At 37.8% G+C, this 13,024-nt stretch overlaps 1 protein-coding gene across 1 annotated transcript in view; it reads left to right on the top strand.

Annotated features, from left to right (window-relative positions):
- Positions 1-12,542, top strand: part of LOC136885590 (oocyte zinc finger protein XlCOF19-like) — a 33,458-nt gene extending 20,916 nt beyond the window's left edge. The window contains exons 3-5 of the mRNA XM_068230386.1: positions 467-592; positions 7,929-7,990; positions 11,866-12,542. Coding sequence (XP_068086487.1) covers positions 467-592; positions 7,929-7,990; positions 11,866-12,484 — 807 coding nt within the window. The 3' untranslated portion in view covers positions 12,485-12,542. The remainder of the gene's footprint in view (positions 1-466; positions 593-7,928; positions 7,991-11,865) is intronic.
- Positions 12,543-13,024: the final 482 nt, after the last annotated feature.

The raw sequence follows: 13,024 nt of genomic DNA, 5'->3' as shown, positions 1-13,024 counted from the left end.
TTCTCGGTTTCAGGTGCTACTTGCTGTCGAACAGGAGATGGTGTAGTATATCTTTTCAACATTTGTTGGTCTACGGTATCGCATTCAAGGCAGTATTCACATTTTTTTAGAATGCTTGGAGTTGGCCCATGTTCCAGGGTGGTTAAGTGTAAGAAATGGCCTAGACCTCTGAATTTGACACAAATACAGACTCTTATCTCTCTATCCATTTGAAATCTTGTCTATTTTCTTATTACTAGACTGGACTTTAAAAAGCTAAATTAGATTTAGTTTTAAGCATTACTACGCAAAGAGAAGCCATCATCACTGCAAGACGTTGTCAGAGATGTCCAATGGTCTCCACGTGGTGGTGGAGGGAGTACATTGAAACAATATGACTGCTGTTTCCTCCACCAGATACATATGGTAATGGTACTGCTAATATTTTTACTCAAATTATCTGTAATTATTTCTTCTGCATTTTCAGGAATCGGAAGATTATTTTCTTTCTGGCAATCTCACGAGGGTCAAGACTGAGAGTGTACATTCATCTGATCCTGAATTAAAGGCTGGAGAAGAAAACCAGGATTCATTCCTTCAATGTGAAACTCAAGTAATTGTTTCCTTGTATTAACTGACTGATCTTCTTGTATATTACATGCAAAATTTTAAGCAGTGTACACACAATCCACTGGAACTGAAGTGTAATGCTGCTATGTATTCTCAGAAGATGAGACCTTCCTTATCTCGTCATTTTTAAGCTTGTTAGCTCAGGTCATACCATTATTGTTTACTTATTAACTTCACCCGATCCTCTTCTATAATTCTGTGCCAAAGTTAAAGATAACTTCTTGGGTTGTTTTCCATGATATGTTCTTCCTCTCTAAAATGTCTCGTCTGGTGTCATTCCAAGCCTGCCTGCGGTCTTCTTTTGAATATCTCTCTCCCAGTTCCCTTTGATATGTTTTCCCAAGCCTGTTTGTGTCATCAGCTCTGTTCAGGTGTCCAAACCACATATGTTGTTCTTGTTTCACATAATTTTCCAGGCGCTGGATATTATTTTGCTTGTAACTCTTCTCAGATACTTTATTTTTTACTGTTTATGTTTTTGTTTTCTAACCAGTGTCCACTATTCTCTCCCTTACAGACATGTTGGGTTGTAGTAAATTATGTATCATCATCATTGTCTTCTGACTTATATTCTTCTCTTCTAGAAATCCTCTGTTAATATTAAAATAAAGTCAGCTTGTGTTTGAAAGTTTGCTTTGTACTCCTTCTTCAATCCTTTCGTTCTCATTAATTGTAACTTTCATATAGCTGAAATCTTCTACTTGTTCTAGTTCCTTTCCTATGAAGTTTATATACTATACAGGGTTCCTTAAGTCTTCCTATCATTATCATCTTATTCTTTTCCCAATTCATAACCTTATTTCTCTTTATGATTCCCTTTTTACTACTTTCAAATTTCTCTGCATAGTTGCTTGTGATCTGGTAAATGGTACAATGTCATTAGCAAACTTTGTATTGCTTTCATCAATTTTCCATTTTTTTCCATTAATATTCTCTATTATTTCTATGTAGGACTCTGTGAAATGATTTCTCTAAACCTGTAAAGAACAAATGTAGATCTCCATCATTAAATATTACATGCAACTGTAATGTTGCTTAGTATCATAGTAGAGAACTTTGATATGACCCAAACTGAAATTCTTGACTGTAAGAAATACTTTTAGGAAGACAAAAATGAGGTTAAACCCACTTGAACACCATATGAACGTTTTGCCACAAACTGTGATACTATCACTATCTGACTGCAGTCACGTTACCTTCATTGATATGACTTGCAAACAAATCATGAAACTGCAACAAGCATCAAACTCAGCTGTTTGATGTACTTTTAAAGGGAATTATGATGCTCATAAAATCCCTGGCTTTAAAACTTTTTCTGGCCAAAACACAATAGACGACAGAAGTTGCTATTTGTACTAATAATAATTGATGAGGTATGACCTCCAGAAAAGTCTGGTATAGATCTTTCAAATGGATGGCTAGGGGCAACATGTACATATGTGAGATTGAGGCCCTGTCTATGATGATGAAGACAGTACACATTTCACCCAGTCCGTCAGCAAGAGCAATTAACCAATGAAGGTTAAAATCCATGACCTGGCGGGGAAACAACCCTGGGAACCCTTGAACAAAAAGTTAGCATGCCAACCATTTAGACATGGAGGTGAACAAACTCATATCTTCGTTAGTGCAGCTGTTTTGAAGCACACCCCCAAAGAAGGTGAGCTGCACGTATCTTTTTAACCACATACCAACCCTCTTGCCATTCATATATATTTGATAGTACCAGGAATTAAACCCAGTCCTCTGAAGATTGCAGTTTGTTAGTGCTAACAGTTATGCTATGGAGGCAGAGTTTTATATATTGACATTGATATGAGGTGTGTTCAATTTATAATGCAAGACATTTTATATCTCAGCCAATTTCGGTTCAACAAAATTGGAATTTTATTTGGGACATATTTGAATATTCCTGTTTCGTCTCAAAAGTTTCATTAATTTCCTATAGGTGACAGCGCTATAACTAGCCTTCAAAATTGTGTCTGTAATGGAGGTGCGTACCAAACAGAAAGCAATTATTCAGTTTCTTTTGGTGGAAAACCAGGGCATCACAGATATTCATAGGCACTTGCAGAATGTCTATGGAGATCTGGCAGTGGACAAAAGCACGGTGAGTCGTTGGGTAAGATGTGTTTCATCGTCACAACAAAGTCAAGCAAACCTGTCTGATCTCCCGCATGCTGGCCGGCCGATCACAGCTGTGACGCCTGCAGACTTAGAATGTGCGGATACCCTTATTCGAGGTGATCGACGGATAATAGTCAACGTCGCTGCTGAACTTGATGTTTCTGTTAGTAGTGTTCACACAATTATCTACCTGTTGGGAGTATTCAAAGCTTTGTTCTTGCTGGGATCCTAGACACCTAACGCAAGACCACACAGTAAAGAGCAAAGAAGAAACATCTGTGTGGAATTGCTTGCTTGTGATAATCCTGAAGGTAACAATTTCTTTTCAGGCATTGTCACAGCCGATGAAACATGAATTCATCCCTTAGAATTGGAAACAAAGCAGCAATCCTTGTGGTGGCACCACACCAAAGCTCCCATGAAGGAAATATTCAAAACTGTACCCTAAGCTGGTTAAGTCATGTATACGGTCTTCTGGTGCACTGAAGGGGTTATTCTGTTTGATGTCCTCCCTTGTGGTGAAACGATCAACTCTGAAGTGTATTGTGCTACTCTAAGGAAATTGAAGAATCAACTTCAGCGTGTTCGTAGCCACAAAAATGCAAACAAACTTCTCCTTCCCCACGACAACACAAGACCTCACACAAGTCTGCGCACCCGACAGGAGCTCACAAAACTTCAGTGGACTGTTCTTCCTTATCTACCCTACAGCCCGGATCTCGTGCCACCTTCCAACTTCCATGTGTTTGGCCCACTGAAGGATGCACTCCATGCGAACCACTACATGGATGATAGAAAAAGTTATCGATGCAGCACGACGTTGGCTGTGACATCAACCAGCCGAATGGTACAGTATTATGCAAGCATACATGCCCTCACATTACGGTGTTGTAGGGCCATAGCATTGAACAGAGATTATGTTGAAGAAGAGGGTATTGTAGTTTTAAATAACTGTTTATGTAATGTCTTAACTACCTGATATGGAATACAAATCACAGGGACATGACTTTCATTGCAAAGTTCTCACAAATATTCAAATCACGGCTGCCATAGTGAAAAGCCAGTGACAGTGCGAATCATATATCCTAACCCGTGTGATAAAATATAATAGTTATTTTAATATTATTAACAAATATATTGCAAATGGGAAATATCCCACTGGCAATGGTCACTTACAGTGGTGTAATAATAAAATAAAGTTAATATAATTACCCAACAACAACAAACAACAATAAGAGTACAACAAGCAATTCCGTGGAAAGAAAATTTGACAAAAACTGCTACTAGTTTAACATTCTAAATCCAGCATCGTGACATACAAATTCACACACAACATGACTATTTCAGTGCTTAACACTACGGCTTACAATACTATAGGTTGAGCTTACTACTAGCTTAACATTACAAGTGATAATAAAGTGAAGTTAAATCATAATTACCCTACAACAACAATAACAACAAGCAATTCCATGGAAAATATATGACAAGAAATACTACTAGTTTAACTTTAAAAATGCAGCATTATTATATATAAATTGACACACAACTTAAATATTTCCAGTACTTAACACTACGGCTTACAGTACTGTAGGTTGATCTTACTACTAGCTTAAAATTACAAGTGATTATAAAGAAAATTTTTAAAATATATAATTACCCAATAACAACAACAACAACAACTACAACACCAAGAGTACAACAAGCGATTTTAATGGACAGAAAATATTACAAGAAATACTGCTATTTTAACATTCTAAATCCAGCAGAAAATCACAAATTCAGTGTCTGTCGTTTACAGATTTACCGACGCGAAATTGGGAGGTTGTGGGTTTGGATCCCACTGGTGTCTGGTTGGCCATTTTTGTTCTGTACTTAACATCTCTTCAACACGTACTAAATGTACGCAACATGACCTAATAGGTTGAAAGTTGGTTTCGATTAGAATATGTTTTATAATTACATAGACTAGCATTAAAAAATAAACAAGTATTGGAAGGTGGGATTCTTCCTTCAGCCTAACCTTAGTTGAGTTGATGCCAGTAGGGGACAAAAAATGAGATTTATAAGTTGCTCCTAGTGTTAGGTTTAAGCTTCTTAATAGCTAAGATGTAATACAGTGTATCTGAAATTTCCCTAATTATCTTTTTGGGAATAAATTTAATAATAATAATAATAATGCTGTTGTCCTTATGTCCCACTAACTACATTTTTTATGGTTTTTGGAGATGCTGAGGTGCCAGAATTTTGTCCTACAGGAGTTCCTTATGTGCCAGTAAATCTACCAACACAAGGCTGATGTATTTGGACACATTCAAATACCACCAGACTGAGCCAGGATCGAACCTGCCAAGTTGGAGTCAGAAGGCCAACGCCTGAACTGTCTGAGCCACTCAGCACAGGGTGAATGAATTTATTCAGTCCTATTTAAAATGGTTTTGTAGCAAAAGGATGGGGAATAACATGGAATATTTGAATCCTCAATAAAACCGACCTGCTATTAGGAAAAAAAAAAATGTGTTGCATTATACTTAGAACTCCCTTCGTACATTGAACTTGAATGAAAATGTCCCCCAGTATATTTATTGGAAATTTTGTATATTGTCCCCATTCTGTATTTTTAATACTCAGTCTGGCTCTTCCATCTATAATGGATCCTTTGTTATGACTGGGAATACATTTCCAAATTTAATACTTCATGCAGAGTTTATTGAATAACATAGTCCATTCAGTGTGACTTTAATGTGTGGTACAGTGTTTGATTTAATTAGTGTGAAAGGGAAGGCAGAAGTATCATAAGACCAAGCTCGATAGCTGCACAGTTGCTTAAGTGCAGCCAGTTTCCAGTAATTGGGAGATAGAGGGTTCGAGCCCCACTGTCGGCAGCCCTGAAGATGATTTTCCATTGTTTCCCATTTTCACACCAGGCAAATGCCGTGGCCATACCTTAATTAAGGCCACGGATGCTTCCTTCCAATTCCTAGGCCTTTCCCATCCCATCGTCGCCATAAGACATTTCTGTATGAGAAATTCTAAATTCCCATGGAGGAAATTAGATATTTTTCACCAATAGGGCATGTCAAAAATGTCAAAAACAGATCAGATGTAAGGCTTTTCAGGCGTTTGCTCTATTAACCAGCATTTCGTCTTAGGTCTGACACTAGACTCATCAGAGTGGGATGTGTCAGACCCTACCCACTGACGCTGGGGTGTATGCAGGTGAACTTATCGGAAGCCCTTATAAGAGGCAGAGTCTGATAACTGCATACGGGAGATAAATCTCCACAATGGAATTATTGCCTGCCTAGCATTTCCGAATGAAAAATTCTAAATTCCCATGGAGGGAAGTAGATATTTTTCACCAATAGAGCATGTCAAAAATGTCAAAAACAGATCAGATGTAAGGCTTTTCAGGCATATATCTGTATCGGTGTGACGTAAAGTAAATAGCAAAAAAAAAAGTATCATAAGAATAAGGGGAGAAGACCTTGAAATTGTTAAAAGCTTCATGTTCTGTTTGAAGCAAACTGCTACAGGATGCAGGATTGGACATGGGAGTTTGGTATAAAGGGATACAGCAGGGAAATGCAATTTACAATACTGACATATGTGCTACAGACCTGGGCACTGATGAAAAGATAGGTAAACATATTCAATTTTTAAGAAATATGGTAGAAGTTTTGTTGCCGCATATTCTGACACATCATCGATGACATAACGTTCAGAATATTTAATACATTTACTACCTAATTATATAATTTCTCTTATTAATAATTAATAAATACTGAAATATTGCATGTATTTTATAAATACTGAAATACTGCATGTACCTGAGCTTTAGAACACATGACTGTAACTGCCTTAGGCATCTTCATAAATTTCTGAACAACAATTTTTTTAATACTCAAAGCACTAACATTGTTGAACGGGTTTTAAGGTTTATCTTTTTTCCAGAATTCTTTTTTGGGAAGCTTTGATCTGAATTGAGTTTTGTCCTTGTAAATATGCTAAAAATAGTCCTATATTCAGCACTGTTATGTGGAAATCATAAAATAAACATTACATTAAGATTCTGTCATATTTAACAACACCACCAGCTTATTGCATCTGTCTTGCTAGCAACCACTGAACATCAATTCTCTCTACCTACTTAAAGGATAGCAAAACACCTGGGATTTTCAAAAGATACAGGAATACTAAATCTGTTCACAAAATCAGGAAATAAGTCTCTACAGTCAGGAAAGAGGGAGGAAAGACAAAAATAGGGAGTCTCTCACTTAAATTGGGGGAGTTGGAACATCTGTTATAGGAAAGACAAGAAAGGACAGAATAAGAAATGATGTTGAGAAGGAAATCAAGGTAGAAAAGCCTTCTGACAGAATGGACAGAAATAAAATGGTTCAAGAGGATGGAAGAGGGAAGGATATTGAAGTGGATGGTTGAGGCTAAGACCTAGAACACGAAAAGTATAATAAGAACGAACTTGGACTGCAACACAGGTGAGGAGTAGCAATATTGTTTGGATAGAGGAAGATGGAAAGCTGCTATTAATATCTTGACTTGGCTGGAGTTTGAAAAGGAAATTGATGATATAAAAAGTAGCATAATGGTTAGTGCTGTTAGCTCTCATTACCGGAGACCCAGGATCGATTCCCGGTACTGCCAGAAATTTAAGGCAAGAGGGCTGGTCTCTGGTTAAAATCGTACATGAAACTTGCCTCCATTGGGATATGCCTGAATTGAGCTGCACCACCTCAGGACAGGAACACAAATTTACTTTATGGTCAGCACTATGAAGAGTCTGCAGTTTGCCATAGAACACTTTCCCCTTTCAGTTCTTATTTGCAATTGAAATCCTAGGGACATGTCTTTGTTTCAAAACTCACACACGCATTGGCCACAGATATCTTGATGACTAAGCAGCAATGTCTCAGAGCTACAAAGTTTATGTACATGCTTGCAATAAGTTATTTTTCTCATCATTAATTCAGTGGACATGAAACTGTCAAAATGATCCGATATTCATTCTCAGAGTTCCTAGTCCAGAAAGACCTATACATAAATAAATCAATGAAACTGTCTTAAACATAAGAATTGATTTCTTTCCTTTCATTAACAATACCGCCTTGTGTGTTTAAAATAGTGAAAAATTTCTATTGCAGTTAACAATACTCTGTAAAATTTCCTCTCTTTAGATTCTGAAAGAAGAAATTATTAAGGAAGAAGAAGACATCAACAGAAGAAGTCCTTTGGATGAGTAAGTATCATATCAGGTTTTTGTTCCTTTAATTTATTTTAACTGTTATGTCAGGTGAATGTCAGATTGGTGATACAAGGCTAGAATAGGTCGATAATTTCAAGTATTTAGGTTGTGTTCTCCCAGGTTGGTAATATAGAAAGTGAGATTGAATCAATGTGTAGTAAATCTAATGCAGTGAGCTCGCAGTTGCGATCAACAGTATTCTGTAAGAAGGAAGTCAGCTCCCATACGAAACTATATTTACATCGCTCTGTTTTCAGATCAACTTTGCTTTATGGGAGCAAAAGCTGGGTGGACTCAGGATATCGTATTCATAAGTTAGAAGTAAAGAACATGAAAGTAGCAAGAATGATTGCTTGTACAAACATGTGGGAACAATGGCCGGAGGGTATTCAGAATGAGGTGATAAAGGCTAATTTAGGAATGAACTCGATGGATGAAGCTGTATGCATAAACCACCTTCAGTGGTAGGGACGTGTGAGGCGAATGGAGGAGGGTTACCTAGGAGAGTAATGGACTCTGCTATGAAGGGTAAGAGAAGTAGAGGTAGACCAAGACAACGATTGTTAGACTCGGTGTCTAACGATTTAAAGATAAGAGGTATACAACTAAATGAGGCCACAACACTAGTTGCAAATCGAGGACTGTGGCGATGTTTAGTAAATTCACAGAGGCTTGCAGACGGAATGCTGAAAGGCATAACAGTCTATAATGATTATGTATGTATGTATGTATGTATGTATGTATGTATGTTGACACTAATTTTGAGTAATTCGAATGAAATGTTTCTTTTTCTTGTAAGAATGTCATCAGATTCTATCAGAACACACTCAAATATTTAGAAATATATAAACAGTTATGTTTATTTTGTTTAAATAATTATGAAGTTGAAATCTGGATTTTATCTTAATGAAGTCCTTTTTCTTTACAACCAAGCAGAGAAAAACACTACATGATAATATTTCAATTTAGAACTCTGACCAGAAAGGTTCTGCCATCTCAGTTTCACTATTGCATGTAATATATCAACAAATTTTCACTCTAAGTCAGAGCCTCTCAAATGGTATAATCTCACACGTGCAAACCGAGGCACCGGGCGAGTTGGCCGTGCGCGTAGAGGCGCGCGGCTGTGAGCTTGCATCCGGGAGATAGTAGGTTCGAATCCCACTATCGGCAGCCCTGAAAATGGTTTTCCGTGGTTTCCCATTTTCACACCAGGCAAATGCTGGGGCTGTACCTTAATTAAGGCCACGGCCGCTTCCTTCCAACTCCTAGGCCTTTCCTATCCCATCGTCGCCATAAGACCTATCTGTGTCGGTGCGACGTAAAGCCCCCTAGCAAAAAAAAAAAAAAAGCAAACCGAGGCATACTGGTTATATGCAATGTGCAAAGGTCCATCTTCTGCTCGGTTCAGACCAGCGTTTTGGGGCGACTCGACTAACTCTGCTCGGACAGTGCAGTGCTGCTGAGCAAGTGAGGATGGGGGAGACAGGTGGAGCGAGCGAGACAAATGTTGAGAAAGAGAAAGACAGTGCTATTGCTCAAATTCGAGGAGTTGGGATTCTGCACTCTGATCAACCTTGTGAAGTCATCTTTTGCACCTTGTGCCATGCAATGCACCAGTGCATTCACTTTGAGAGGCCCTGCTCTAAGTGACACACGAACTGCGAGTTAGTATTTCTCCCCTCAACATTGTCACGTAACATTATTTCATGGTGCAACAACGTTATATTGAAGTGGCTTGAAAGTGACTGTAATAATGAATCCATGAACAAAGTTAGTTAGAAAAGAAGTTATGTAAGAGAGAAAGCTCAACTGAAAATAAATTTAATGGCATTGATTTGGTTTTAAAAAGAAAATGAGCAAATGTTAGTGTATAATTTCCTGTTTTTTCTTAAGAACAATTGAGTATGTGGCTGCTATAATTTGTTGTAGGTGTTAAAACAGATTGTGTCTAGATGATATATGAATTGTGTTTCAATAAGAATGGAAATAAAGTTTGATAAAACATTAAAAACAAGGAATGTGCAAACTGATGCATTCATTTTTGTGTGACAGTACATTATAATACTGTCAGAATGTCAAGCCAATTCAGTGCACTCGAATAATTACCATTAACCATTATCTGTTTGACTCTAGTATCGCCTACTGAATATCAGGCATTGATTTTGCAACGAAAACAAATTAAGCATAGCCTCGTATGTATGTTGTACTTTGACTGACACAAAAATATGTTCCTCCATTCTCCAAGCAATTAAAGACGAGGTACAAATAATTTAAGAAGTTTCTAATGGTTTTGTATATTCCACTTCGTCCTGAAATACTTCCCATTGTATAACCTATATATGCATACATCATCATTAAAGACTGTTATCCCTTTCAGTGTTCAGTCTGCAAGCCTCTGTGAATTTATTCAACGTCGCCACAATCCTCTGTTTGCAACTAGTGCTCTGGCCTCAATTAGTTCTATACCTCTTATCTTTAAATTGCTAGAAACTGATTCTAACCATCATCATCGTGGTCTCCCTCTACTTCTCTTACACTTCATAACAGAGCCCATTATTCTCCTAGATAACGTATCCTCCTCCATTTGCCTCACATGACCCTACCACCAAAGCCAGTTTTGTGTGTATGGCTTCATCCATCAAGTTCATTCCTAACTTAGCCTTTATCTCCTCACTCCAAGTACCCTCCTACCATTGTTCCCACCTGTTTGTACCAGCAATCATTCTCGCTACTTTCATGTCTGTTACTTCTAACTTATGAATAAGATATCCTGAGTCCACCCAGCTTTTGCTCCCGTAAAGCAAAGTTGGTCTGAAAACAAACTGATGTAAGGATAGTTTCATCGGGGAGCTGACTTCCTTCTTACAGAATATTGTTGATCACAACTGTGAGCTCACTGGATTAGCTTTACTACACCTTGATGCAATCTCACTTACTATATTACCATCCTGGGAGAACACACAACCTAATTACTTGAAATTATTGACCTGTTCTAGCTTTGTATCACCAATCTGACATTCAATCCTGTTGAATTTCTTACCTACTGACATCAATTTAGTCTTTGAAAGACTAATTTTCATACCATACTCATTGCACCTATTTTCAAGTTCCAAGATATTAGACTGCAGGCTTTCGGCACAATCTGCCATTAAGACCAAGTCGACAGCATAGGCCAGACTGCTTACTACATTTCCACCTAACTGAATACCTCCCTGCCATTTTATACCTTTCAGCAGATGATCCATGTAAACTACGAACAGCAGAGATGAAAGATTACAGCCTTGTCTAACCCCTATAAGTACCCTGAACCAAGAACTCATAATACCATCAATTCTCACTGAAGCCCAATTGTCAACATAACTGCCTTTGATTGATTTTAATAATCTACCTTTAATTCCATAGTCCCCCAATATGGTGAACATCTTTTTCCTCGGTACCCTGTCATATGCTCTCTAGATCTACGAAACATAAACACAACTACCTATTACTCTCGTAGCATTTTTCAGTTACTTGGCGCATACTGAAAATTTGATCCTGACAGGCCCTCTGTGGTCTGAAACCATACTGGTTTTCGTCCAACATCCTCTCAACTACTGATCGCAGCCTCCGTTCCAAGATGCCAGTGAATACTTTGCCTGGTGATACCTCCATAGTTGTTGCAATCCTTCCTTTTCCCTTGCTTATAGATAGGTGCAGTTACAGCTTTTGTTCAATCTGGAGGTACCTTACCAACACTCCATGCTAATCCCACTACTTCTTTGAAGCCATTTCATCCCTACCTTCCCAGTATACTTCACCATTTCAAGTCTAATTTCATCTATTGCTGCTAAAATAACTATATATAACAAATAATTTTCTATTTTCAGTGATCTTGATTTAAAGGCATCAGCAGCAGCAGCATCCTTGAACATCTATCAAGAAAGTGTGCAAGATTTGAATTTCAATAAGGACTTGAAACGTGAGGATGAATCCAATTATCCACACCTTCAGTGTGACAAAGTGTTTGGAAGTGAAGCAAATCTTGAGACACACAAGAATGACACACATGTTCCAAAAGGTACATACAAATGTAATGAATGTAATAGATTGTTTACATGGCGTCAGAATTTGTGGGTCCACATTAAAAGACATCGTGGTAAAAAATCATTCCATTGTGAACTCTGCGCGAAGGCCTTCATTCGATCGGCGGACTTACGGCGGCATATGATTGTACATACAGGAGAACGAGAATTTGAATGCCCCCTGTGTGGGAAAATGTTTAAAATGGCATGTAATTTAAAGCATCACGTTAAATTGCATAGCGAGGGAAGACCTTACTCCTGCAGTACGTGTAATATGGCGTTCCGGTCAAAAGGAAATTTGAAGAAGCATTCCATGATACACACAGGACTCCGTCCGTTCAGTTGTGCACAGTGTGGCAAAGCTTTCCGTGAGGTAGCCAATCTTAAGAAGCATTTAAGATTACATTGTAAAAAAACACTATAGACGAGAATTTGTATTTTTCCTTACTGGTTGAACATTTTATTTGTCCTAACTCTCCCTTTAAACCCTTCACTTGAGCCTTCGGCATTTCTAATTTTCCAGATCAGGTTCTTTTTTCACCCTCCTTTTACCCATTTTATTATGTTATTCATGGATTGGCTCTCTCGTGTGTTCAGCCTGATAAGTTTCTTTCCTGTTGCCTTGACCTTTTCTGTACACTTGTCACAAGCAGTACTAATACCATCACAATTAACTGCCTGAAGTCCAATTTGTTGCTGGTAACTCTTCTCATCTTTCACACACCTTTGCCATCAAACAATGGCCAAGTGTTATTGTAGAGCAATTCACATTTTCCTCCCTCAGCTCACACAATACATTACACCCTCCCATTTGCAGTTGGATTAGAACTACACATTCAAATAATGCCTTCCTAAGTTCACATTTTAGAAACTCATTTTGTAATAGTAATGAAATAAACACACATTACTTTATTCTGTGGGAAATTAACATTCATGCTCAAGTAGAATTTTGAAAAAAACTTTG

The sequence above is a fragment of the Anabrus simplex genome, chromosome 14, assembly GCF_040414725.1.
Source record: "Anabrus simplex isolate iqAnaSimp1 chromosome 14, ASM4041472v1, whole genome shotgun sequence".
Lineage (NCBI taxonomy): Eukaryota > Metazoa > Arthropoda > Insecta > Orthoptera > Tettigoniidae > Anabrus > Anabrus simplex.
This window is presented reverse-complemented; position numbering and strand designations above follow the sequence as displayed.